The sequence below is a fragment of the Uloborus diversus genome, chromosome 5, assembly GCF_026930045.1.
Source record: "Uloborus diversus isolate 005 chromosome 5, Udiv.v.3.1, whole genome shotgun sequence".
NCBI classification, from domain to species: domain Eukaryota; kingdom Metazoa; phylum Arthropoda; class Arachnida; order Araneae; family Uloboridae; genus Uloborus; species Uloborus diversus.
In genome coordinates, this window is record NC_072735.1 from 169,924,395 (window position 1) to 169,952,171 (window position 27,777).

The 27,777-nt window shown below is 32.4% G+C and overlaps 2 protein-coding genes across 2 annotated transcripts in view; one reads left to right on the plus strand and one right to left on the minus strand.

Moving 5' to 3' along the window:
• Window positions 1–17,595, plus strand: part of LOC129222310 (nesprin-1-like) — a gene marked incomplete at its 5' end in the record, with an annotated part of 39,588 nt that extends 21,993 nt beyond the window's left edge. Inside the window, 7 exon segments of the mRNA XM_054856800.1 lie at window positions 1,383–1,500; window positions 3,702–3,907; window positions 4,106–4,228; window positions 5,764–5,973; window positions 7,475–7,708; window positions 8,928–8,977; window positions 15,960–17,595. Of these exon segments, the coding sequence (XP_054712775.1) occupies window positions 1,383–1,500; window positions 3,702–3,907; window positions 4,106–4,228; window positions 5,764–5,973; window positions 7,475–7,708; window positions 8,928–8,977; window positions 15,960–16,179 (1,161 nt within the window).
• Window positions 17,596–25,798: 8,203 nt separating this feature from the next.
• Window positions 25,799–27,777, minus strand: part of LOC129222184 (large proline-rich protein bag6-like) — a 65,021-nt gene continuing 63,042 nt past the window's right edge. The window contains exons 25-26 of the mRNA XM_054856651.1: window positions 27,470–27,577; window positions 25,799–26,181 (exon numbers count right to left, since the gene is read on the minus strand). Of these exons, the coding sequence (XP_054712626.1) occupies window positions 25,918–26,181; window positions 27,470–27,577 (372 nt within the window). The 3' untranslated portion in view covers window positions 25,799–25,917. The remainder of the gene's footprint in view (window positions 26,182–27,469; window positions 27,578–27,777) is intronic.

The following is a 27,777-nucleotide window of genomic DNA, read 5'->3' on the forward strand; positions in this document are numbered from 1 at the left end:
ACATGATTTTAAAAGTTTGTAACTAAATATTTGAGATAGCATCATTGTGTTAAAAACATTGCTGTTATTACTGTATAGGGTAAAAAGGAAACATATAATTCAATAGCAACAATTTTTCATGATTTTAAAATTTTGAAATTAAATATTGAATGTTTGAAACTTTTGGGAAAAATAATGCTTTTATTATTAATAGAGAGTAAAAAAAGAAGTGTTACATAGTAGAAACAGTTTTTGATGATTTGAAGTGAATACTTAAGACAGCAGGAATGAAAAATCCTATTGTTACTAGATAGGACAAAAAAAAAAGAGAAGTCTATTGTACAGTAGCCACAATTTTCAATGATCATTTAAAACTTTGAAATTGAATAATTGAGATAGCAGTAATGCGCGAAACTTAACACTATTATCTCTAGGACAGAATTTTAAAATACAATAACAACAATTTTAATGTTTAGAGAATATAATGGATCTGTCTAATTACATTTGATGTAGTGTCAAAGGTATGCTACTAATATACAGTTAAGCGTAGTAAGATCCCATTAGGAATTAGATTAGATTCATTTTAAGTTACCTTATCTTAAGAAATATCTCCTTATTTGAAAATGTTCAAAGCAAGTGAACTAGCAAATTTGGATTATGATTCTGGGCTTAATATGTACAGTTGCGAGCAAAGTAGAGTCAGAGGGGATGTGATTCAAATAAGGAAGTTTCTTCATGAATGGCTTTGTAAGCATTTGGAATAGTTTACCAAAAAACAGGTATTTCAAAGGAGGTCAAGAGCTTCTAAAAGGCATTTGATCTTAATTTGTTATTGATTATTTCACCAAGACTAACTTGGTTGACTTCAAAACTTGTTGCTGGTTGTGTCTTTGCATTGCATATTATTTATTACTTGAATTTAGTCTTGGCTGACTACAAAGATTAAAGCTATATGACACATTTATAAAAACTAACTTTTAAACATTTAAAACATGTTTTTATTTTTCACATGAACATGTAAAGTCATACTTTAATGCATGAAATATCTGTTAAATTTTGCTCTTCTATGACATTAGGAATTAAAATAATTAAGTTACTTGTTTTTATTTTTTAAATTTATATTGGTTGATAAAAGTTCGTTAGTAACTCTGTATTTAAATTAAAATTCTATTAGATACAGTGAAGCACTGTTTATACATTTTTGAAGGGACTGATAGGTTAATGTGTATTAGTCTCTGCAGGGACCAATTTAAAAAAACGTATAAAAGAGAAATGTACAAAGTGGTGCTTCAGTGTATCAATACATCACTTACAAAATAGTTTTATCTCTTAAAACGCTTTTAAAATGGAAGCTGTCTTGCAAGCCAAGTCATTACATCGATATGATTTGTTTGTTCCCTCAGTCTCGTTTGGTAGCCGCTTGCAGGTCAAGCATTGATGTCATCCAACATCTGAATCACTTCTTGCTGGACAACCAACTAGGACAAGAAAGAGTTGAAGACATTCAGCACAGAACTAAAGGTTTGTAGTGTAAAAGGCTAAAATTTTCTGAAGTAATTAATGAATTGGCATTTTTCTTTTTTTCAATTAATGCTCTGTACTGCAACACCGAAAACTCATTCTTTGTTTTTACTATAATGCACGCCTTGGGACCTAAGATTTTGGCATCAGGTAGATCATTTCATAGATTTAGAAAATAATATTCAGAGTATATCAATATTCAAGGCTCATTACAAAAAGCTTTAAAACTACAATGAGTATCAATGTTCAGATTGTTCAATTTACTTTTTATATTATTTACAAATAAATTGTGTTTCATAATCAAAACAAAGTACACTATCATTTACTTTCGCTTGCTTCATGGTTTGCATAATAGCTGCATTTTCATGAAAAAAACAATTAGTTTTTTACTGTGAATACTAAGTATCATTTAAAAGCTTTGAATTAAGATGGGAAGATGAAACACTTGCAAAATTTAGTTTGGCAAACTAAATTTTGTTTACAAGGTTTAGTTTACAAGGTATTAAATTTATGTTTACAAGGCAATAAAACCTTGTTATGTTTTATTGCCTTGTAAACATAACAAGGCAATAAAAACATTGTTATGTTTACAAGGCAAAATAGAGTCCTTTTTGAACTGGAAAACTTATTGTTTTCTTCTGCTAAGTTGTGCATTTTACAGAGAATTGCATCTTATAGGGTGGCATTTTAAAGGCATTCTACCGTATTATTTAGGTAAACAAGGAAATGAAGTCTCTACTTTTTGCTTGAAAAAGCCTCTACTTTTTGCTGAGTGCTATCCCAAGGAGTGGGTTATTTTTAAAAATTTATATTGGTTGATAAAAGTTTGTTAGTAACTCTATATTAAAGAAAAATACTATTAAATATCAATTAAACTTACAAAATAGTTTTATCTGTTAAAACACTTTCAAAATGGAAGATGTCTTGCAAAACTCATGCCATTACTATGTTGAAGGAAATATGAAACTCCGTACTTAAGCTGTTCTACAGAGTCATTGTACTGCCTTAGACTATGGAGAGCAACAGTGAAATCATTATTTTTTCCTTTTGATCCCCCTTAATTTCCCAATCAAGAGAGACGTACATGAATTCTATTCATGATGCCTAACAATGAAAAATAAATTATTCTTAAACTAAGTGAAATAACTTCTTAAAATTTTATTGCATAAAAATTATAAGAAATGCATCATTATTATTTTATCTTTACTGTTCAGGCGGCTGGTGCACCAAAAAAGTGGGGGTCCGAAGAAATGTGGGGGTTAGGGGACGTGGCACTAGAAGTTGATTTTTTTTGTTGCTGTAACATTGAGATAGTGGTTTTTAATATCGATAAAAAATTTTTAAAATGTGAAATATTGCATCAAAAATTGGGACGGATGGCCATTGTAGACTTTTTACTTCCATTTTAAAGTTTCATTCTTATGAAATAAGATGAGAAAAGTCCATTTATTCGAAATGTTTAGTTTTTACTTTTGTAAAATCAATCTACCATATAAAATTCATTTTTCAATCAATCGTTAAGTTTTACTCTGAAAAGTGAGGGGGCCAAGCCTCTTTACTTTTAGAAGTGAGAAGTGGTTCCCCCCAGTACGAGTCACCTATGTTTAAAGTGTCATTAATATTTTCAATTCTCAAACTTTTAATAAATTCTTTTTTAATGATAAAGTGATGTATTCAATTTGAAAAATTCCAATCTTGAGAAATTTTGCTATTTTCCCCCCTAGCGTTTATAGTGTGACCCTCCCCCCCCCCCCCAAAAAAAAAGCTGGATTCGCCCATGTGTTTCACACAAGTTCAGTTCCATCTGTTTCATTGTTTTCACACATTCAATAAGGTCATGCCTACTTTAAGCAATGTGTGTATAGTAAAGAAGAAATAACGTCAAAAATGCACAAACTGCGGATTGATGCAGACACGTGTTTCAGCGTTACGGGGAACGCCTTCTTCAATGCAAAAAGTAATGAGCTTATGGATGAAAAGACATCCGATAAATTTTTTCATATAATTTTGACAAATCTTTTCATCCATAAGCTCATTACTTCTTGCATTGAAGAAGGCGTTCCTTGTAACTCCGAAACATATGTCTGCATTAATCTGCAATTTGTGCTTTTTTGACGTTGTTATTTCTTTTTTACTGTTCAGCAAAAGGTATTTATTTATCTTAATGTTGTGTATAGTTTTAACTTGATATCTTTCTGCAGGTATGATCAGCCGGTGGGAAAAAATTGAGAGCACTGCTCTGGATAAAGAGCACCGATCACTATCAAACATCAGAAGGTGGCAACACTTTACAGAAAATCTGAAAAATATTGAAAGTTGGTTAGATGAAGCCGTCAAAACCTACAAAGAAGAGTCTGCATCTGACATTCATTTTCGAAACATCGTCAGTCTTGTAGAGAAGCAAAAAGTAAGAATTGTTTCATGTGGAATAAAAATTAAGTTCATAAGTTTGATTCAATCGTGTAAAATTTAAAAATTTATTTTATAATAGTTTTGATTAAAGTATGAAATTATTTTCCAGTAAAAATCCCTATGTAGAATGAATGTACAAATTCATGATGTTCATGTAAAACTAATATTAATTATATGTAAAAATATTTTCTAGGAACTTGTAACTAGTATTTGGAATCAAAAAGAAAATATCTTAACTTTGAATTCAACGGCCCTTCTCTTTATGTCTACAGCGAAAAAGGTAGAAAATCGAGATCTGCTCAATTTGAAACTGAAAGTAAGTTTTTAAAAACATGTGATTTCATTTGATCCTTATAAAAATAAATATGACAAAATTATATAAAACTATGACATTTATTGATGGTTCCATGCCCAGTTATGCATACCCGCAGTGCTGGGGGGGGGGAGAAGTCTTTAACAAACCAACAACCAAAAAAACAAAAACCAAAAAAAACCTGCACTAAGACTTATTAACATTGCAAAAATACACTGCTGGCCTCTGGGGAAAGGCCCTGCAGATTTTGTTGCAGGGGGCCCAAAATATATAGATCCGGGCCTGGATAATTGCATGTAGCTTACATAAAGTATTGTAGTATTTTGTTTACCACTTGCACTCTGTATCAATTTTTGTAATGCGTAAGAAACTAAAAAGGAAGGGACCCCAAAGCAGAATACTTGACGATGTTATGCAACATAAAACCATTTGACCAAAATTGTTCTGCAAGTACTTCAGGCATTGTATACACAAGTAACCAACGTGATCTTTTCCTAAAATCGGGAGCCCTAAATCAAAATTATTTCATACAGGAGGGGGAAAGGGTCCAATTTTTAAAATTTCACTATTGCTATGTATTTCTGTGGAACCTAAAATGATTGAGATTATCCAAAAATATTCTATATGCTTTCTAAAATGCATAAAAAGAGCAAAGATGCAAAATTTTATAAAAATCCGAACCTAGGTGTAGACCACGTTTTTTTGGTTAACTTTACATGGCATGAAGGATAAATTAAAATAATGTTAATAAATAAATAAATTACTAAAAAATAATAAATAAAATGAGTCGACTTAAGGTAGCAAATAATAAAACACTTCAAAACTTTCTAAATAATTGAAATACTTTCAGGATGCAAAAGAAATGAAATTTCAAACAAGACACGCAATTTTCGGCGGCGATGGAGGTGTTTCGATGTTGGCATGTTTCCAAAACATACGTTTATGGAGGAAATTGCAGTGGATGAAGATCGATTGGGAAAAATAAGGAAAAGGGGAACCAAAAAGGCTAGAAAAATCAGAGTCTTTTCAGGTTTAGAATATCAGATCGTTTTCAGATTCAGAAACTGCCAATTTTCTGCAAATATCTTCCAACTCAAGATAGAATTTTGCACAAATATCGTAGATTTCTGAATCCCCACTGATTTTCCAAAATACAAATTCCGTCAGTAAGGAGAGGACAATCTTAAAATGTAGCAAAACTTCAAAGAAATTTTTTTTAGAAAGAAGCACTGTACTTTTAATACTGCTGCAGTTAATTTAAGTTTAATGTTTATTTTCATCTTTCTGTTTATCATTATTATTATTTTCTGAATGGCAGGGGTTTAACCCCTAAAATCCTCCTCTTGGGCACAGCTTGAACAGCCATAATTACAAGCCTCAAGAATTGGTGATTTTATTTGGGCGACTAAAATGGCAATATTTTTGCTCTGCTTCATTGTTTCTTTGCATAGAATCTGTCTACGTTAATTTATCTAAAAAATCTTAATGAAAATTTATCTGTATAGTTATTCCTTCATTCTTAAATTCTTATTTTACAGGCTGTAAACGAACACTGGGACAACTTATGCTCAACAGCCTTCAGCTGGCAACAAAAGTTACAGTGCGAGTTGCTTGAAAGTACAGATTTTAAAAATACCATTTCAGAAATGGAGCAGTGGCTCAATGAGTCTGAAGAAAGAATACAAGAAATATCATCGATGGAAATGGAATCTAATTCTCAAATTCACGAACAACAAACAGAACTTTACGTAAGTTGAAAATTTCGAGTTTCCAAAATTTTGAAAGCAAGAAAAAAATAAGTGTTTCCCCCCCCCTATTTTTTGACTATTATTAATGCTTATCAGGAATGACTGCGAGCCAAAGCTGAGAAATTGCCATGATAAAATAATACAGTTGTACCCTGGATTTAACGATAATCTGGTTGTAGCAAACCCTCTTGAATGGTCCCAACTGAAACACAATGTCGTTAATGTATTTTCAAATGTTTCGATCACCAATCTCTCTTGAAACAGCTGTAACTATCCAAAAATTTCCATTTTTTCGATGAGCAAACATTACTTTCTGAAATAGTAACCACTTTTTCGCCAAAACAGCCCAGTCCAAACCATTCCTTTGGACTCCTCCTCTGTAATTATATTGCGAACTTCACATTAACCATAGCTAAATTAGGCAAGCGGCTAAACTTTTCTGTAAGGGATTAAGTTAAATTTCTACTGAAATGGGAAAGCAGCCTAATTTTCCCTGAGAAACTATTTTGGCTACAGCTATGTGATTCTGAAGCAGTTGTTTAGAGCAAGTAAGAGAGAAACTAGACAGATATTGTTGTAGGTTTGTTCACAATAATTGACAAAAAAATCAAGGAAATGTCTTGCTACCAAAAAACACATCTTCCTGCCCATACTAAAAATGAATTTTTATAGTTTCATCTTTAATATTATCCTAATCTCCTGGAAATATCGTGTAATAAAGAATTATAAAAGTATTTAAGCAATTTTGGACATTTTTCTGAAAAATCTAAAGTTGCGAACCCACAGTTATAGTAATCTCCTAAGCCAATCCATTGAGAGTTTGATATTGTATTGTTGCATGTATATCTTTCCCTGCATCTCTAGTGTCTGAAAAGTAAATGATGCAGTCAGAAGTAAAGGAATGAAATTGGACTTTTTAAAATTTTATGTAAAACATGTGCAAAGTTTAACCAATGCTAATTGTTCAAAAGTGGCCAGTTATTTTTCTTTTCAAACTGCTGATGGTCGATGGAAAAAAAACTACTTGAAACTATTAAAGCATTTGTAATAACGAAAAAATGTACTCATTTGATTTTTTTTCTTTCGTTTTCCACGGTATAAAGAAATATCATTGTTAGAAAATGATAGATTATTAAAAAAATTTTCCTTTGCTCCTTGCAGTCCTAAAATACCTAGTAAAGTTTTTGTAAACAAAAAAGGGGACATAAAATGTTTTTAGAAATTTTAACCGATTGGGAGGGAATCACAATGTTGTATATTACACTATACTATAGTCATCATACATTTGTAGTTTCAAAAAATATCCGATGAACAAGTTTCAACTTTTCAATTTAAAATCCCCAGAGTGCCTAAAGAAAAAAAAATTAGTTTTCTATACAATATGTAATAGCTTGTTGAACAACTATTTAAAACAACTTCATCAGTTTCATGAATAAAATTTTCAGCTCATCCTTGCAAGAAAAGAACTGAAACAAAGGCTTATCTTTTTATTTTCCTGCAGGCTCTGAAACAACAGTTGGAAAGCTGTTCCAACAGTCTAGAAAATTTTACCGAAATCATTCGTTATTTTCTGAATGAAAATTTGCATGCCGGAAAGTCATCTACTCCACCTGAGAAGGAACGAGTCTTGCAACTGCAGTCCAGATTAGAACCTTTGCTGAAATTGTGCCTATCTCTTCTGGATACTTGCAATGAAAGATTATTGTATTTCGCCAAGCTTTCAAGATCTGAAATGGTAAGTTACCTCATAAATGCTGATATCTCTACCTCTCTATCCTGCTGCTGAAGCTCATGTTTGGGTAAATGATAAAATCTACACCCCATAAAAGCTGTGTTCCAGAAATATTGCACCACAGTTAGACATGTTCTGGAATCACAAGGAATGGTTTTATCAAATGCAAAACTCGAGCTATTGACACAATGCAGCAAGTAGTCTCCTTTTCTGTACTCTGTACTTGATTGTAAAAGGTGTTCTTTATAACACTAAAAGGTGCATGCAATATTTTTGCAATTTTGAGTTTTCCCTGCATGGTGGTAAAAATTAATGTGTTTCAAAGGATCTTTATCTCTTTAAAAATATTTTGCTTTTATATTCTAAGAAATCAAGCTCTCAAAGCTTGGACAATTTTTTTCAACCCCTGTCCTTACATCATAGAAATTCTATAACGTTTATACTTATAGGACAAAATACTCCTGGATTATCATTATTTCTCCTGGTTTTTACAAATGGATGGTAAAATCACTTTCTGGAGTTTCGAGAAAAAATTATTTGAAAGGATTTTGTTAGACTCGAGTTTTTGACAGATGATTTACTATATCTTCACAAAGTTGTCTGTTGGGGTTTTAAATATTAGTGATTGAAATCTGACAGTATTTTCCTCAATGCTACATAATTTAGATACTTCTATGTTTGTATCACTTAAGTTTTGTCTGATTGCTTAGTAGCGGTAGTCTTTGTATCATTTATAATAAAGATTAAATTAAAGATTCATAAGTAAACACTAACTATAAGTGGATGAGCAAGCTATGCAACAAAATAGCAAATAGTCTTGAAAAATACTGTAATAAATAAATTAAATTTGACTACCAAACTCTTAAATAGGAATGCAGAGGAATATTTTACTCTAAATGGAGTAATGTAATGAGATAATACTGCCATGTGCAGGTAAATGACGGTATCTGCAGAAATGAGATTTCGAGATATTTGGAGAAATGTGTGGTGAATTCAATACTGACGATAGGAAAATGTTGGAATTAGAATTTTTTTTGCGAATTTTTTCAGCGGAAACCGAATAAGTGAGCTTGTACAGAAAATACAAAAATGCAAAAAAATGAAAAATTTGCAGTTACTACCCTTTACCTGCACACGGCAGAATACTGTTATGAGTTTTGATGTAAATGGGACTGAATACTGTAAACAAATTTCATAACTCCATTTTTCATTTATTATTTAGGGTGCTGAAGTCGAGAAACTTGTATCAGATGCTGTTTCTTCACTACAACAGTAAGTTGTTTTAAATTTGAACTAGTTGATTATTTAATGGGAAATGTAAATATAATGTTTAACTTAAAAGCTACAAAAATTTACTATGACTTACTAGTCATAAATGTAAAATTGATTCCTATATTGAACAATATTATAATTGCTCTGTTTGTGTTTAATTTCAATAGCATTGTCTCTTAACATTGATTCCTAAAATTAATCAGCAAATACAGGATGTGTCACAATTTCCTCTTTTAAAGCTCTAGACTAGCATTTCTGAATAATAGCCACTGGTTACCACAGTCACAAAAAAATGGTAGCTAATTTTGTACTTTTGGTAGCCATTTTTAAAACAAAATATGCACACAGCGCAAAAAGTAAATATCTTATTCACTATTAGTTATATTACCAAAAAATTAAAAGATTATGATACTCTAAAAATACAACAAAGGATCCAGGTAAAATTCGCTTAAGATAAACTATTTTTTCAGATTTAGTGGGAAAATTCACTAATAGCTTCTAAAATAATGTTGTTTATTTTGGCAATTAGATCTTTCTAGTCTCTTTTTAATCGGACCCTTGAGGTAGGTATCCTGGAAGGTAGATTTCATGGTTCACACACACACAGTTTGAAATTATGTCTGTCAAACATTCATATAAACATGACAACAGACTGCACAGTTTCATCGAAGCAGAAAATGGGTCGACCACCTATGCATGAAGTATCACTTAACGTTTCTTAAACTTTTTTTTTGAAGCTTGCTGTCGAACCCCTACTACTCTTTCGCGGTCCCCAAAAAGTTCGCGGACCACAGTTTGGAAAGTCCTGATCTAGAGCTTTACCCTATGAGGTTCAGAAGGTTTATCAAAACCAACGTCCCCTTAATACTAAATGCCTGTCGCTTTTAAAATAGAGCAAAACTGAACCAAAATCGAGGAAACAAGGTTAGGAAATGAGGCAGGAGGTTACTGCCATCTATCGAAGGTATTCGAAATTAATAGTGGAGAAATTAACAATTTAAACCAGCGTTTCTCAACCGTTTTTTACCTGTGGATCGGTAAGGTTTTTATCTATTAACTTTCATAAAAACTAAATAAATAAATAACAGTTATGAAAGAAGTGTTTTATTTACTAATAATAAACTTAAAATGTAAAGATAAAACAACTGTAATTATTATGCATAGTTAAATAAACCTTTGGAAAAAAAATTTGTGAAAAGCAAGCAAAAATTAAGATTAAAATCATTGTAAAAGGTATTATTTCTTAATGCACGGTCAATTCGTTCCGTGTAGTATCGAAACCGTGTTATACGAGGCTTTTTTTTTAAATAATTTTTTAACTCATTTTTTACACTAATTAATCATGTACATAGTAAAAATTAGGGATGCACCGGATAGTGATTTTGCCGGATACCGGATATCCGATGCCCCCTTACCTGCCGGATTCGGATATCCGGGCCGAATATCAGGCATTTCGATTGCATTGCATTTCTTTATTTATATGTTTAGTTCATACATAGATTATTTGAAGCCTGAGAATTCGAATTTCACTTGCCCGATCTGCCACCCTCCCTTCTCCTTCCTCTAAAATGTGTCATGCTTTCAATAAAATAAATTGTACGTTTGTTCCGAGATTTTTTTTTTTTTTTTTTTTGTGGATGTTTATTTTTCCAGGTAGATTTCAACTCATTTTTACAGAAGTGGAATAATTTTAAAAAGCGGGAGAAAACTTTTACGGATAACTAAAAATGGAAAAAATACAAACGCAACACAAAATTTTGGATATAAATGAATGCAATGAAAGGATTTTAGCATGTGTAGAAATATACAAGCAAATATAATTTCGAAAATAGTTCGTTTGTACAACTGCGCGCACTGGGTGCAAGCATCAACTACGTCATTGGTCACTACATATTGGTTTCTTGATGGTTCTTCATCCTTTTAGTATCACTGAAAACGGAAGTTTCCACACCATACTACTCTAAACATTGCTTTGTTTCAGTGCAACTATTCCGCATTTTTCATTAGTTTCTTTCATTCTTCGTTTTAATGTTCATGAGATATAATGGCACCAAAGCGTGCATTATTAAATTATTAATACACTGTAACTCAGGGTTGGCAAGTTTCTGCCGAGGCGGTTAAAACCACTGGTAGAAACCGGTTAAAACCGGCATGGCAAAAACCACTTTCTGCCACATTTGTGGCAGAAACTGGTAAAAACTCACAAAATGCCAAAAAAGGTAATTATTGACGTTCAATAGAAAATGCCTGGAAAGATAATTAATTCGTAACCAAAGCACAATTTAATTACAATATTAACGCAATTCAAAATCAAATGTTACATTGTTTGGCTCCTGCAGTTGCCTCTTAGAAAAGATGGTTTCTAAAATCTAAACACTTTCTCAATTTAATATGCACAAATGAGAAACTTCAGCATATTCTTGCAACAGAAGAGCTAGCACGCAATGCACCAAGGAACAAGCAATGTTCATGAAACTTTCATCTAATTGTACTGGAAAATTAAGTTTGGAGAAATTGGGCCAATTTGTTCAGCAAAGTTTTGACACTAGGTACAAAATCTACTTGAATATGGGCAAGTAAAATTCTGGCACTTTCTTCTTGAAGCTCATGATAATTTCAATCACAAAGCAATTTAGACAAAACATATAAGCGAGCAAATTACAATCTGTAATGCCTGTTTAATTGTGTATTGCACTCCTCTTTCCTAATTAGCCATATGATTTTTCGTCCTTTGTTAGATTAATTCAAATATAATGAGCATCTGCAATTGAAAAGTTCCCTTTCCGAACTAAATCATTGGTACTAGCATAGTATTTTATTTTTTTAAATGATGAAATGAAGTTCAATTCTTTAGTTTACTTAAACAAATATCTTTCAGTAATTACTTGAGTTATTAAAGATTTTTTTAAGTTTTTGCCAGTTTCTGCCGGTTTTTACCGGTTATAACCAGTTTCTGCCACTGGAACGGCAAAAACTAGTTCCTGCCGGCAGAAAGCCAACCCTGCTGTAACTATATTATTGTTTTATTTATATGTCTCTCTCCCATTGACCATTAATTTTGTACATCGTAACAGAGTTTTATGTTGAATAATACAGCTTTTTCTATGCAAGAAACGGTAATATATAGTTAAGAAATGGTTCAAAATAGTGTGAGAGGTGTTTACAAATGCCTAAAATTTTTTAGTGTGTTTCTAAAAATCCGAATTCATACATTTTTCTACTACGCTAAATTTCAACTTACGCGAGAGGAGTAGTGGAATGCATTTCTCCTGCAAGTCGGAACTTGACTGTATTTTAATTTTCAACACGGCCGCTCCTCCAACTTCAAAGCGCTTTGATATGAACCATTTCAAGGTCGGCTTTTCACTTCAGCGTGTTAAAGCAGAGAGAATGAGAGAGGGAGGGAGAAATTATCGGCAACATACCGTCAGCAGATTCCCGAAGGAGAGGGGGGGGGAATGCGGGGAATGCCAGAAGCTAGGTTTGAAGAGGAATGGTCGTTTTTTGAAGCAGCAATTAAAAGAGAAAGCATCATCGAAAAGTTTATGAAACAGTGAAAGCTTTAACTGGAATTTTTGCAAAAGTAAATTCAAAATTAAATCCTCATTTCGTACCGGATAACCCCACATCAACCACGGATATCGCTCACATTTTTACCGGATAACTGCCCGGATATCCTGCAAAAAACTGTCGGATATCCGGATTCGGAGTGGCTTGTCGGATCGGATACCTCATAGTTCCGGATAGTTAAAAAATCAGCCGGATACCGGATATCCGGTGCATCCCTAGTAAAAATCATATCAATATGTACCGTGTTATATCAAAACCGTGTTCTATCGAAACCGTTTCATACGAGACTTGGAAATAATGTAAATCTAGTTGTTTGTACCGTGTTATATCAAAACCAAGTTTCATAAAAACAAAGTAAAAATTTATCAGAGTTATCAAACATTAACAGAATGTATTAAACAAAAATGAAATTCAATCTTTTTTAAAGATAACATTCGTATTATATCTAAACCATGAAGTATTAAAATGAAGTATAAATGTTACCTTGAAGCAAGTTTTTTTTAAGAAATCAATCATCAAAATGTGCCGGAAACTTTATCTCACGAAAGTCTTCGTACACTTTGAAAAAATCTATATATATTAGTAAATAATCTAACATTTTACTAAATTATTATTTAGTTGAACATCATACAGAATCAACAACAGCTTTTAAATGTCTGGGAATAGATTTCATTGTTTTTTCTTTCTGTTTTTGTGCAATTTCAGAGTAAGTGTTCAATCGCACTTCGAGTCGTAGTGTTTCTAGTTCGCTTTTCGTTTCAGTGCTGTATTTTCGTAATCTAGTTTCCAGATTTCTCTAAATATGTTACATTAAAGTTAAATCTGGCGATTGAAGAGATACTTCTAAGCTTAAGGACATTTTTTGGGGCACCAGATGCAAGCGTTGAAAACCGTGTGCTTTTTATCGTTATTTTGATAAAAAAACAAAATTGTTTCCGATAACCGAATTTTGAGCTAATAATTTAAAATTGCTTTTTAAAATAGTTAATTGAACAACATGATTCATTATTTCATCAAAATATTCCAAACTACCGAGTCTGATGCTGATATGCACCCTCACACAGGAACACCTTCACCGTCCTGATTATCTGAACCAACTAAGGTCTTAAGATTAAGTTCTTCATTTTTTCTTCTATTCTATCTTATACAATAATTTAACCCAAAATAATGAATTTGTTTTCATCTATAAGTAAGATATTATTCCAAAACGTTTTAAGCTTATTTATCAGATTTTGTGACGGAAAGTGTAAGCTTTCTGCTTTTTGTACAAACAAGAAAATTTTTCGGGAAGAGGTCCCATTTAATCCAGCTAATCAGAGAACTTGGCGAACAATTTTAGGTAAAAACTAAACGTAAAATTTTTCATTAAATTCTGCATTAACTTTTACAGCACTGAATTGTGTATTTTTCATAAATTTTTTAACTGTTAACTTGGCCGGTTGACCTTTACCTTCCTTGTTTTCAACCCGATTCTTTTCTTTAAAGCATTTTATCAAGCATTTCACTATTGAATGGTGTAAATTAACTAATTCAGAGACATTTCAAACCAATTTACTTGCTACTGTGAGGAAAAGCAAAAACAAATTTCGAATGGTGTGTGTGTTATTTTTTACGAATACCAACCATTTTAAAATAATAAGCAGAATATTAGAGAATAAATAAACAAAAAAGTAATGCCAAATGACTTTAGTGTTGACACAATGCAAAAATAATAAAAAAAAAAACTATATGTGATAATTTTAATCATAAATTCCCTTCGAAAATATTTCAGTGTATGATGACTTTTTTGGCATGTTATTTCTCTGTCTCTTCATTTTTTAACAAATTACAAAAATAAAATCGGGTAATATTTTGAAAAAACTACTGGGTTTTATTTCTAATGACACAGGAATGATGTGAAAAAAAAAGGACTTCATATTCGAATTCAATTTCCTGTTATTTTGGTTTTACTACAAAATTTCAAAGTGTATGAACACTTTTGGGAGCCACTGTAGAAGGAACAGCAGCCGGTTTTAAAATTGTTTTCTTAAATTCTTGTTAGAAATCATGTGAGTTAAAATGGTTTTTGCAAATCACAGTTTCTTTCTGGGGTACCATGAAGAATCTTCAGGGGTGAACTTTAACCCTCTCGTTTTTACGGAACAATCCTAACCTTTTGTTTCGGTCCTCCTCTTCCTCCAAGATGGAGGCAGATGTCATCTCATTGAAGATGAGGTTGTAATCATCAATGATGACATCAATCATCATGATGAGAGTGTCGTCGTCATCTCTTTAATGAGATAACATCTGCCTCCAGCTTGATTCTTCACTATTCCAGACTTAGAGTTCTAATAAGAACGAAACTGCAGTCTGTGGATCTGATAACCATGCTGTCTGGTATACTGCATGCAGTTCTGCCTTAGCCTTGGCTTAGGAGCGGTAACGTACTGCTAAGAAAATCATCCATTTCTACCTAGGGGTCTAAGGACCTTTAACCTTCAAAATTTTCGATTTTCTGGAAAAAAATATATGTTATGCATAATTTAATTCTAAACAATTTGATACCTTATTTATTAGAATAAGCCAAAAACTTTTCAAGTTATCGTAAAAATGCGTAAATTTTCCCCATAGAGATTTACGATAACATCAGCTCTTTAAGCCTCTTTTTCTCAGATGCCGGTTTCTTCGGTTTTCTCGTTTTGCGCGCATGATATCTCATAAAGTTTCTTATATATTTCCGTAAAATTTTCATGCATGTTTGTCTGGTGTATTTTTATGACCTGAACCTAAATTTCAACTAAAAACAAAAGTTAATAATTAAAAAAAAATTTTTTTGCTCAAAATTTTGGAAATTTCCGATATTAACTTATAAAATTTCCAAAAAAAAAAAATAAATAAATTTAGGTTCAGGTCATAAATATAAACTAGATAAACATATATTAAATTTAGGTTCAGGTCATAAATATAAACTAGATAAACATATATTAAAAGTTTTACGGAAATATATAAGAAACTTTTTGAGATATCATGCGCGCAAAATGAGAAAACCGAAGAAACCGGCACCTGAGAAAAAGAGGCTTAAACTGCTGCTGTTAACATAAATCTCTATGGAGAAAGTTTACGCATTTTTACGATAATTTTAAAAGTTTTTGGCGTATGGTAATAAATAAGGTATCAAATTGTTCAGAATTAAACTATGCATAACATAAATGTTTTCCAGAAAGTCGAAAATTTTGAAGGTTAAAGGTCCTTAGACCCCTTAAACCAGATGTTTGCCTTTCCATATCATTGGTGCTCAGACTGTAATATATTGTTTCAATAAGCCTTCAAATCCTTGGAGGAAATTGTGACACAACCTGTATAGTCTCCCCCCCCCCCTCCACCCTTCAAATTGAGTCTTCATTACACAATTTGAACAATTTCTTTCTTTTAGTCCTGATGACCAACCTAATCGAGCAAGAGAATACTGTAGCTTCTTGATGAGAGTGGCTCGAGCTTCTTTCCCTATCCAAGCAGTTCTACTTCTTCTACTTGGAGCAGCCATTTTCATGCCCTTAGAAGAGGAAGAAGAGTTGAGCTGCCGCCTTTCCAACAACTTTGCCAAGTCTCTCAATCCAATGCTGCATTACCCAGATGGACCTCCCCCCGTTTAAAATTTCGAAAAATTGGACAACTTTTTTTATGATTTAGAAGATAAGTCCCATCAGTGAAACTATTTCTCATGAAGAACTGTGTTCTGGGATAGAACTCTGTAAATATGTAACATTATGTGGTGAGAAAGAATTGCTGGAAGCATGAACTTAAAATAATTAAAAAATTGATGCCTCTTATCAAGCTTTTCAAGTGTTTGCATTTAGATTTTTAATTGAAATTCATCAAGGCAAATTTCATTACTTCTCATTTTATACAAATGTCAAACTGATTTATTCTAATCGAAATGAATTTATGAGTTACCTTAACTGTATTAAAACTGGTATTGTTCCCCTTTTTTGAAATGTTATTGGCTGCATTCTCATAGAGCCACTGGTCAACTGCGGTTGGTTGATCACATGACAGCAGTTACAAATGATTGTTTACTAGCTGATGCACCATCATACGCTTTCGGTAAAAATGCGGTTACTTGAAGCAGACGAAAAAACACATAGGTAAAATATTTTTTTTTAATTGGTCAAAAATGTCACATAATTCTATCAAACAGCTTAAATTGCGGTCAACCGTAAAGTTATTAGAACGATTTCAGCAACAACCAGTTAACCGGTAGCTCTATATGAACGCAAGCATTATTCTAAATTAAACTTTATTCCTTCATTTTAATTTTGTCTTGGCAACTTTGATGCGAAGACAAAATTAAAATAAGTACGAAGAAATAAAGTTGGCAAATAGTCAGCCACTTTTTTAAAAATCTTAACTGAAAGCCTTAATACCTCGAAAAAGTGTGGAACATTGCAACAGCATGTTCAGTTCAAAATTATATTTAAATGTTAAATAATATGAATTATAGCATGCCTCACTGCAGTAATTAAGATTTTAAAGCTTATGATTGCTATTGAAGAAGCACCAAACACTTTCTGCCTTGGCAGTAATTTCATGGCAGGTACATGATTATATCATTGCTTGTCTCTAACCAATTTACATAACCCCCTTTTGTACTGCACATTTGTTTTTAGACCATAGGAAATTTTATTGTATATTTTTATCTGTTGGTTGTGATATCAATGTAATTAGTCTTTCAGCTACGTGTTTGTTCCCTTTGGGAACAAAATGCTACAGTGTTGAAAAAAGATTCAAATTTTATGTTTGTTTTGTGGAATTGGATGTTTTAATCGAACAATTTAATCCCGATTTAAAATATTGACGTTGAGTTCCTAAAATATCTAAGATGTGTAGTTGCATCTGCTGAAACTTACTGTAAAAGAAGTGCCTGCTGATTGACTGTAAAGCCTGATGTGCCATTTGTATAAAGAAGTTAGGGTGCCTGTTTCTGACTGTCAATCATTGTGTAGATATGTATTCTAAAATTATTAGTTTTTGTTGAAATTAGCTTGACCTAAATAAAGTCTATAAATGTTTTCAATAATTCATTATTACTTTTAAATGCAAAGAAATTACCATCAATTATCTTGTTTGAGTTTTAAAATATGAAACTGGATATTATAAATTAGGACTCAACAATTTGCTCACAAGTAGGTGAAATAGAATAAACCTCTAGGGTATGGCCATTTTGCAACAAGTACATAGAATCCTCATACATATAATAGCCAATGATCAAGTAACGCTCCTGATGTCATCAACAATGAAACTTGCGCCACCACATGATAATAAATTTCGGTAGTTTAAAATGCAGGGAAAGGCTTTATTGTGACAAGACTGAACTGGATCCGGTAACGTAACTGTTTTACTGGTAAGACTGTCATTTCAGGGGAATGAAGAAACGAAAAAATGAAGGGTTTCTACTGGAGTTTAGGGTTAATTCAGAGTTAGGATTAAAATTTCAACTATCACCAAACAGGCAATGGTTTCGTTCAAATGTAGAAACAATTTTCACTCGTCATATTTTGACGGGCGATTTTCTAGTAATGAATAATGACTAAATACATTTGTGCTTGAAAATTAAAAAGGTGTCCCCTCTAACACTGAAACAAGTGTCTGCAGTAATTTGCAATTTTTGTGCATTATAACATTGGTAATTCATTCATTTGATTTAAGTACGGAGAAGTTGGTACAGTCATGCCACAGAGAAATCGTGAATGAACTAGAAATTAAAACCAAACAATTCATTTTTATAATAGGTAAGATCAGCAAGAACGTGCAAAAACAAAGGTTTTACTGCTTGCGCTTTCTTGATGATTCTGCCTACTTCAAAACGAAGCATTCTGCCATCCCTATATAGCACATCCTCGATGACGAAATAACTAAATAACACATATTAAGATAGTCTACAAAAAATTATATCTAAATTTTTGTCATAAAATCGAACACAAAAGTTAAAAAAAAAAAAAAAAATTAGAACAAAAAATCATAATTTTGAATTCTGTTTGAATTAACATTTGGAATGAAATGTGGGCTAACAATAAAAAAACTTCAATATATAATTTTCTAATGAAGAAAGAAAAAACCATGAGAACAGCATCATTTCTAATACATTACCACAATAAACATAGTCAACATATTTATATACCAACTTAATTAAATATTAACTTTAATATTTTATGTAACTTTTGATTAAATACAAATACTTAGGTAAATTTATAAAGACGTTGTAACAAAGATGGCACATTTTAACCGTTTATACCAGAGCTGTGGAATGACTGATTTTGGAGTAAAGGAGTCAGGCTTGTTAAAAAACATGGCGACTCCAAGTAACTTTTTTGCTTTAATTTTCGCCGACTACCAATTAATTTGATTACATGTATAAAAGCCTACTAATAAGAAAGAAAATAACTGTCATTGTGACAACCAGCTGGCTTGATTGTTTGTCGAACTTTCTGTAACAGCTACCTACGCCGTCTCCCAGTTTGCTTATTTTCTTACTTAATTTAACCGATAGCAACTGTCAACAAACAGATTTGTTACCTAGCATTTTTTAAGTATAGTCGAGTTCGCTTATTAGAATATCGGTTAAAGGAATATCCCGCTTAATATAATACATTTTTACCGTACCAAACCAATGTAATGTGTTATTTTGATCCCGGGTAATGGAATATCTTGCTTATTAGAATATTTTTTCGTGGCAAAATGGGTATTTCATTAAACGGGTTCTACTGTAATCACTTTCAAATATTACAGTAAAACCCCTCCTAAGGGACACCCCTGTTATGCGGACAATTTTTAATTCCCCAGTTCCAATGCAAATAACATTATTAAACCCCTACCTTGTGGACACCTCTCTATTACGGACAAAAAAAATTTATCCCGTTAGTTTCCGCATTAGAGAGATTTTACTGTAATAGTGATATTTTTTTACCTTCATCTCAGTTATGAAATAGTAAAAGGAGTGCAAATCAAAAAGATCTGATAAAATATTAATGTTTTTTTTTAATCTGAAGACTTTATCTAAGAATGCTTGGTTATCACTGAGAAAAGTACAAAATAAAATTAGCACATGATTTTTGGCTACAACACTCAATAGTTGTAGTTAATCCAATAAAGTTGAAATTGAAAAATTGAGCCAAGAAATGTAGGTACTGTAGTAAAAACTATTCATACAAAGCTGTATACCACCGCATTGTGTAAATTTTACTCCAGACGTACATGTACCCGACCTGTCTCCGCAATATAGTTCAACATTTTTGTTGAAATTTTTTAAGATTTATTAGGGGAAACTTTTCAGAATTATAGGATTTCAATTTTTATAAAGTCTGAAATTAAGTAGTGGTGTCATCCACCAGATGGGTGTCACCCTGGGGGGAACCGCCCCCTTTCAAGAATAGTTTTTTGATTTCGCAAAAAAGTTTTTTTTTCTCTCAAAAATCTTTCTCTCTCTTCTCTGTGCTTTCAAAAATTGAAAGCACAGGATTGGATCAACATCTATTTGTTAAACATTAAAAGGAAGCAAATTAATACTTTTCAATTTTTAAAAATGGGATTTTTAAGTAATCTCACTTTAGAAATTGCAACTTTTGAATAATTTGATTGTCAAATTGAATTTCTAACGTTGTTGCATCTTAGGTTTACAATAAAATACAACACGAAAATTTCATAAAAAGGGAGTGATATTTCAATCTCTGTTTAGGGATTTCCCCCCTTCCCAAGAGAGGGGGGGGGGACTGGAAAAAAAATAATAACAAAGCCGGAGTCGGGCGTTTCAAAATCCTGGAGCCGGAGTCGGCCAATTTTCTTCTGACTCTGCAGCCCTGGTTCACACGCCGAACCATTGATAGAAGATCAGATAGTAATTTTTTTAAACACAAACCTAGCATTAAATTTCTAGGAAAAAATTTCACATTGTGTTTTTTAGTTTGTTCGGAACACTGGCGCTTTTCATGAAGTTTTTAAATAAATATTCTGCATTTGGAATTGCAGGTCGTTCAGTTTCAATATCTTCCGATTGAATTAATTTGTGAAAATTAGCTTTCTGACAAAGTCTGTTTTTATTAATTTTTTTTCTTATTAACAATCCTTAATTATTTTTCAGTTTTCATTTGTTTCTTAGTTACATTATGAAATGATCCTAGCTTTCATGTAACTGGAAATTTCTTGATACATAGTTAGTTGAAAAAATATCTACGAGTCCAGGTTGTTGTAATCGGTTCTAAATCATTTCCTAAAATATCTTCTAAGTAATATTGCCTAGTTTCAGCAGGGGGTAATTGGCATATTCTGCGTTGTGTTTGATAAATCCGAATCTGATAATGTTTCTAAATATGACACAGCTTATGCTCCTGCAAGAAATCTCTCCCGACATTACAAAACATTTATAAACAAGGGCTGTCCATAAAAAAAAAGAGGGCTTTTTTCGGTTTAAAGCACTTAAGACAAATCCAGCTTTTATTAAAATCTTTCTCTTTTTATTTCCAAAAAATAATGGAATAAAAATGCCTCTTACATCAACTATATGGTTAGGTTATTTCTGTAAATAATTTACACAAAACAATTTACTAAATTGTACAAAATAATATAAAAATTTACTAATTATATAGTGTACACTGAAAAAAAAATATGGTAGAGGGGGTTTATTTATTAGAAACATGACCTTATTCAATGCAATTTAAATTATTTAAAAAAACGTACTCTAAGTATTCAAGAGATTACATGTTACTGCTGCTATATGAAGTAAATTACCAATCATTTGTGGTTAAGGGTTTTAAGCCAAGTTCAAAATTTCTTTAGGAAAAAGCTAAAATTAGGAGAGAGAGAGAGAGAAAAAAAAAGCTTTTAACAAAATACTCAAACCTCGAAAGTTGATGAAAATGTTCACATCTTTCTCATAGCCCTCGATAGGGATTTCAAATCGCTAGCAAGAATTAGCTAAATTTTAAATGTCTTAGCTAAATTCCAAAAGCCTTAGCCAGACTTCAATAAAAGTTGATGAAAATGTTCATTCTTTCTCAGGCCCTGCGATAGGGATTTTTTTTAAAAACAGCTTCAATCAGAAAGCTATATGATTGTTGTAATTCTATCATACCTTTTATTTACTTATTTTTAATTTTAAAAGTAACTTTTTTGTAAAATTTTTGACACAAACCAAAATTTTTTAAATTATGCGTAACAGAAGTTTAGGTGGAGTTTTATTCTAAAAACTAGAAATGGACATGTAGGTCTATACTACTATTCCAACGAGTTCAAAATTCATCATGTAGTTGTTGGTGGTTCTTCTTAAAACATAATTGTTACTTGGTATTCGGCCAAAGTGCTACACAGTACGTCTCTAAGGAGGACCAAGCAAATAACCTCACCCCCCCCCCCCATTAGAAATTTTAGAGAATTTTCCTTTCATCAGTTTCTTTTGCCGAATTTACGATTTTATAGCATTGGGCAGAGTGGCAAATGCTTGGTTCAGGTCACACTTCTAAGTGCCTTCCAGTTGCAAACTAAATTCAAAGTTCGGCCATGACATCTTTGAAGAAATAATTACACAGTAGCTGTTTTTATTCTTAATTCGAAATATAAAATTTAGAACTGTACTTATTATCGATAAAACACAAGGGCGAAATAACTTTTAAGACTAAATGTTGTTGAACTTAACAGTAAGATTAAGTTGAGTATTGGCACGCTTTGTTTCCTCTTTTGGATCATGCATCGTTTATTTATTTATGTGAGCAAAAAAGACTTGCTTCATTTTTTCATTTTATGATAAAATGCTACCGTAGTAGAAACTCTGATTTGGTTTCAGCCTTAAAATTAAGATACACTTTCACTTTTTTTTTTTGACTTTTTCAACTCCTAAACTGTTTTTTACTTTGCTCCAAATGAAGGCATAGGTAGAAAAATCCTCTCCATTGATGGTTGCAAGGAAATAGTTGAATAATTCTTTTTTTTAACTTCAAAGTGCTAAACAAATTCTATCAGATGCAGAAAAATATCCATATTGGTACCAATATTTTAAATGTGCCAGTATGTTTCACTATCAAATTTCAGAAAAAAAGCAGATTTGTTTTTTAATTAATGCATTCCCTAATTGAAGTCCTAAAATGATGAGATATAGCTAAGAATGCCCTCAATCAAGTCACCATTCAAAAAAAAAAAAAAAGTCAAAATCGGTTCACCCGTTAAGGAGCTATAATGTCACAGACACACACATCTTCCCCCTTCCTTTTTGTGTCTAGCCCTTAAAACATACTTAATGCAATATATATATATATATATATAGTTAGTACACAGAAATAATCGATTACTGACCCGGATGTATTGTCTGAATGAGTGGTGGAAACATCGGTTTTAAACTGTATTCAATTCGCCGTTGAAATGGAGTCTAACAATCATCTCTCTTTCTTGGGTGCTTCTATCATTCGTTCAGACAACACTTTTATCACTACTGTTTTCCATAAACCCTTTGCGGTCACACTTCCCCCACATAAATTATCTGTTCATCCCCCTCAACAAAAATTAGCGGCATTCAGAACATTTGTTTTCCAGGCTTTAATAATTTGTTTTAATTCCAATTTACTTGCTTCAGAATTGAATTATTTAAAAAGTGTTGCATTGGATCGGGGGTTTACAATTGACATCATTGACACCATACACAGGAAACATCAATTCAATTACTAAAAATCAAGCACTGGTTAAGATGAATTATTCTAATTTGGTTGTTTTACCCTTTTTTCCAAGAACCAGTCTTCAAATCGCAATTTTTTTTTAGTTTAATTTTTCGGTTGCATTTTCCCCTATCAACAAACTTAAATTTTCGCAACTAAAACACCCGGTTCAGGAACTTGATAGATGGGGCATTTATAGTATTTCTTGTCAGTGACAAATGACATACATAGGACAGACCCGACGTTCTCTTAAATTCCGTATTAAGGAACATGAAAATTATGTCAAGAAACAAAATGTAAAATGTTCCTCGATTTCACATCACTGTTGGTCTTTCAATCATATTTTTGATTTTTCTTCTGCCAAGGTTATTCATGGGTATTCTTCAATTTATGATTTAGAATTTTGGGAATCCTATTACATTTGGAAAAATTTTGCTTAAGTAGTTAATGATTTGTCGAGTACGCCCCCTTTCCCTGGTGTTCGGAAATCTTTTCTTTAAAAACATTTTTCTGTAACTCTATTTTAATCCTTTATTTGTACTTTATACACGTCGAGTCGTTTCACTCATTCCATAGTACAAAGTTTTCGACTGCAATTTTATAAAAACTTATGTGTTATCTTTCTTACTTGAAATTGTCATGATTCCTTCCATCAGTCAATTTGAAGTCTTTACCAGTCCATTTGAAGTACTAGCAGCAGCGGATTCATTTTCCCCCAAACAGGGTTGCCAAGAGTCATAGTGACTGCCTTTCCAAAAAAATTGAAACATTGACAAGATTTTCTTGGGTTTTCCACAGTTGATGGCAGTTTCCTTACATAATCCTCCTTTCAACACAAGGAAGCACAGAATTTTTCATTTGTCTCAGATATTTCATCACTGACAATGTTTTGTTATAATTTTTAAAAAGTTTGAAATTCTTTTCAACTTTCAACTGAAGACTAATTTTTCAAAAGTGAATACAGTGAAGCACAGTTTATATGTTTTTGAAGGGACTGCATGAAAAAAGCGTACAAACGAAAAAACGTATAATAGGTGTATGTTAATGTGTATTAGACTTTGCACGGACCAATTTTAAAAACGTATAATTGATAAAAACGTATAAAAGAGAAACATATAAACAGTGCTTCACTGTATATCCATTTTCCAAAAAGTTTAGGAGTTGGAAAGAACTTAAGCTAACAGCAAAATAGCTTTATCATATTCTCTAGGTAGAGAATTGAGCACAAAGGAATTACAGATGATGTCCCACAGTAAGATATTATCGTATAAAAACATGCAAAAGATATAACTATTTTAATTTTGGATATGTGACCTTTTGACAGAAAAACTGATGACAGCTCCAATTTCACTAAAACCCTAATGTATCACCACCTCATATCCTTATGTCAAAGTACTTAAACATAGCTAGTGGATTAAAATTTGGAGATTTTGGACATGTGTTCCTTTGGAAAAAAATAAAAAAGTTTTCATTCAACAGATTCAATCGGGATTTGTTCACTTTTGTTTGAAATGAAAATTGCAGGGGCGGATTTGTTACCTTTTGATCAAAAAATCAAACTTTACCCTTTAATAAACTAGGCTTTGTTCCATTTGGACTTCTACATGCTACGGGGTTCGATTAAGGCCAATTGAAAATACGAAAAAAAAAAAATGATTTCTAAAAAGTGGATGTGTTTGTTCCCTTTTGATACATCACTCCTCAACTATTCTGTCATTATCCTGTTAGTAATACAGTCGAATCTCGATAACTCGAATATTCCTTTATCTCGCAGTTTTCATCGGGTCCCAAACTCTTGAGAGTTGTGGAAACTTCCCATAACTCAAACGTTTTAGCCGCTCCCTTGGGACTTCAAGTTATCGAGAGTCGACTGCATAATAGGGAAGTTTTCGATTTTTCAATTTTATTTTTATATGATAGTGTAACATGTATGAACATCATAGGTGAAAAATTTTTTGCGATACGATAAGTAGTTTTTTTTTAATTAATTTTTAAAGTTCAAGCGCCTGTGACGTCAGATGGCATAGGAAGTGACGACATGCGCCTTCCGGTTGGGGAGAAGTCACGCATTCGACTTCGAAGACGAAACGTAAAAGGCTTATCTCCTCGCATTTAACTCCTCGCGTTTCTGGAACATTAAACCTCTCATCCTCTCGGAAATATTCGAATGTCCTCATTGATGTTACATGAGGAAGATTATTTAGATTGTGCTTTAACGAATCCGGTCTCCATAGTGTGTTCAAAAGGATTATTTAATTTCTAAAAAATAAAAATATCAGCGCGCTCAAAATGTCCATAGCGAAAACAAGGGATCTTCGGCGGAAGGCTGCCCATTCGCACCCTGTGACGTACGCTCGTGACGTTTCAGAAGAGCGCACTTTTGCGCGTGGATTTTTAAAAATTCATTAAAAATCAACCACGGTGTTTTAAAATTCGGCGATGGTGAATCTTTTAGTTTTGAGGGTCAATTAACAGTATCCAATAGCCAAAATATGAACATTTAATAGGTTGCAACTTCCCTATTGTTTTAAAAGATTAAATCATGCTATAGTCCTTGTAACAAAATCAGAAAAGAAACTCTTCCACAAATTTTTATTACACATAAATTATACAGGCAACACATAATAGCACATTTAAATAACGTAAAAAATATTTTCTCACTCCTCCACTTGCAACAGCACCGATTAAAATTTCCAACTACATGCGCTCGATGAAATATTTTTCGGCATTAGGAAATCTCTCTGAGCAATAATCAAGGTCCCTGTGGAGCCTCTCCTGGATGGCCCCTTTCAGGTGCTGTTCAAAAGAGGCCTGCAAGGTGGCATCTCGAGAGGTTTCCCTCCTCAATTCCTCTGTGCTGGTACGGGGTTTTGCACCAGTGCTCTGAACAGCCTGCAACAGGAGCTCGGACAAGGTCCCTTGGGAAGTTCCCAGCAGTGGTGTACTTCCAGTTGTCATGATCTAAACATAAATTTGGGGCATCACTTAATCAACATGTTTGAGTAGGAATTTTTTTAAAAAGAATTTCAAGTCTTAATGATCTTCAGCTTTAAATTGAAAGGTACAGTAGTGTCTGCTTAATTTGATCACTTTGAAACACAAAGATTTTGATAACAGTAAGGATTGGCAACAATAAATGAATCATGAAATTAAGCCAATAAAATTTAAGCCATGCGCACCGAGTATTCAAATAAAATTTCATGTATTGTGTCTTTCCAGCAAAACAAAAATTACACAATATACATTCTTAAAAAAAAATCATCCATTATTCCAGATCTTTCATTTTTTGGAAAGATCATTTTTAAACTGTTCGCAATGAATGTTTCTTAAGCCAACGGAGTGGTAGTTTATGTTTCAAGTCTTTCAATGCACTCCTCATTTTAGCTGTTTTTTTTCTTTTGAGTTTGGTCCAACAAGGCATTTTTCATCTGACTCATCAGTTCCATCCTCTTTTTGTTTTCTTAAAACAATCAAGAAAATTTCTGATTATTTTAATGTATAAGTACGTGATATTTTGATCTATCTGTGACTCCAACTCTTGAGATATTGCATTTGATTTTCTACTTTTCTCAAATCCTTGGTTTACTTTTTTTATGAAACCATGAATAGGCAAGCAGTTTCTAAATGTTTCAAATATGATCCTCGATTTGAAAACTTATAACATTACATGATATAATCTTTACCAATAATAAAGCTGAAAGTCTGGATTGCCTGTGACGCGCATAGCGCCTAGACCGTTCGACCGATTTTCATGAAATTTGGCACTAAATTAGTTTGTAGCATCGGAGTGAAGCACCTCGAAAATGTGATTTGTTCTTTTTCTATTCCAATTTTAAGAGCATTTTACCAAGCAAATTATAATAACATGGACGAGCAAATGACAATGAAGTAGACTAGCAAATTAACGTAGCAAATTAGCGAGAAATTCATCATCTATTATTTGTAAATATACAGGTCAACCAAATGACCTTTTCATTTTCTACTACAGTCAAAGCCATGCGGGTTAACACATAAAATGGTAATTTTAACATATAAATCAATAGAGAAAATCGGGACCAAGTGATTTTGACAATAAGCGGTTGATAACATTAACCGTAATCACATTAAGCAGGAGTCTGTTGTATTCCAAAACCAACTATGATGAAATAGACACATTAAAAATGAATTATACACTATAATACTCTCACGAGTCATTAGCAAAAGCTGGACATGCATTGCTGTACAGCTTATTACATACAAACACACATACCTTTCGCCTCTTGGATGGCATCCCACTCATATAAGCATTACTGAAAGGTGCCTGAGGAGCTTGTCTGCGCTGTCTCTGCACGTCTCTTGTGATGATTGGTACCCATTCCTAAAAATTACGAATGGTATTTTGAGACTTCTTTTTGAATCAAAACTGATCATCGCATAATAAGTATATTGAGTAAAACTGTCTAATAAGGTACACCAAAAGGACTAGGACATTTTGTCTAATGGGGTGCTTCTTTAAGCTATCATTAAAATTTAAATATTGAAAATGTTTTATGCTATATTAAATAAATTTAAAGTTAT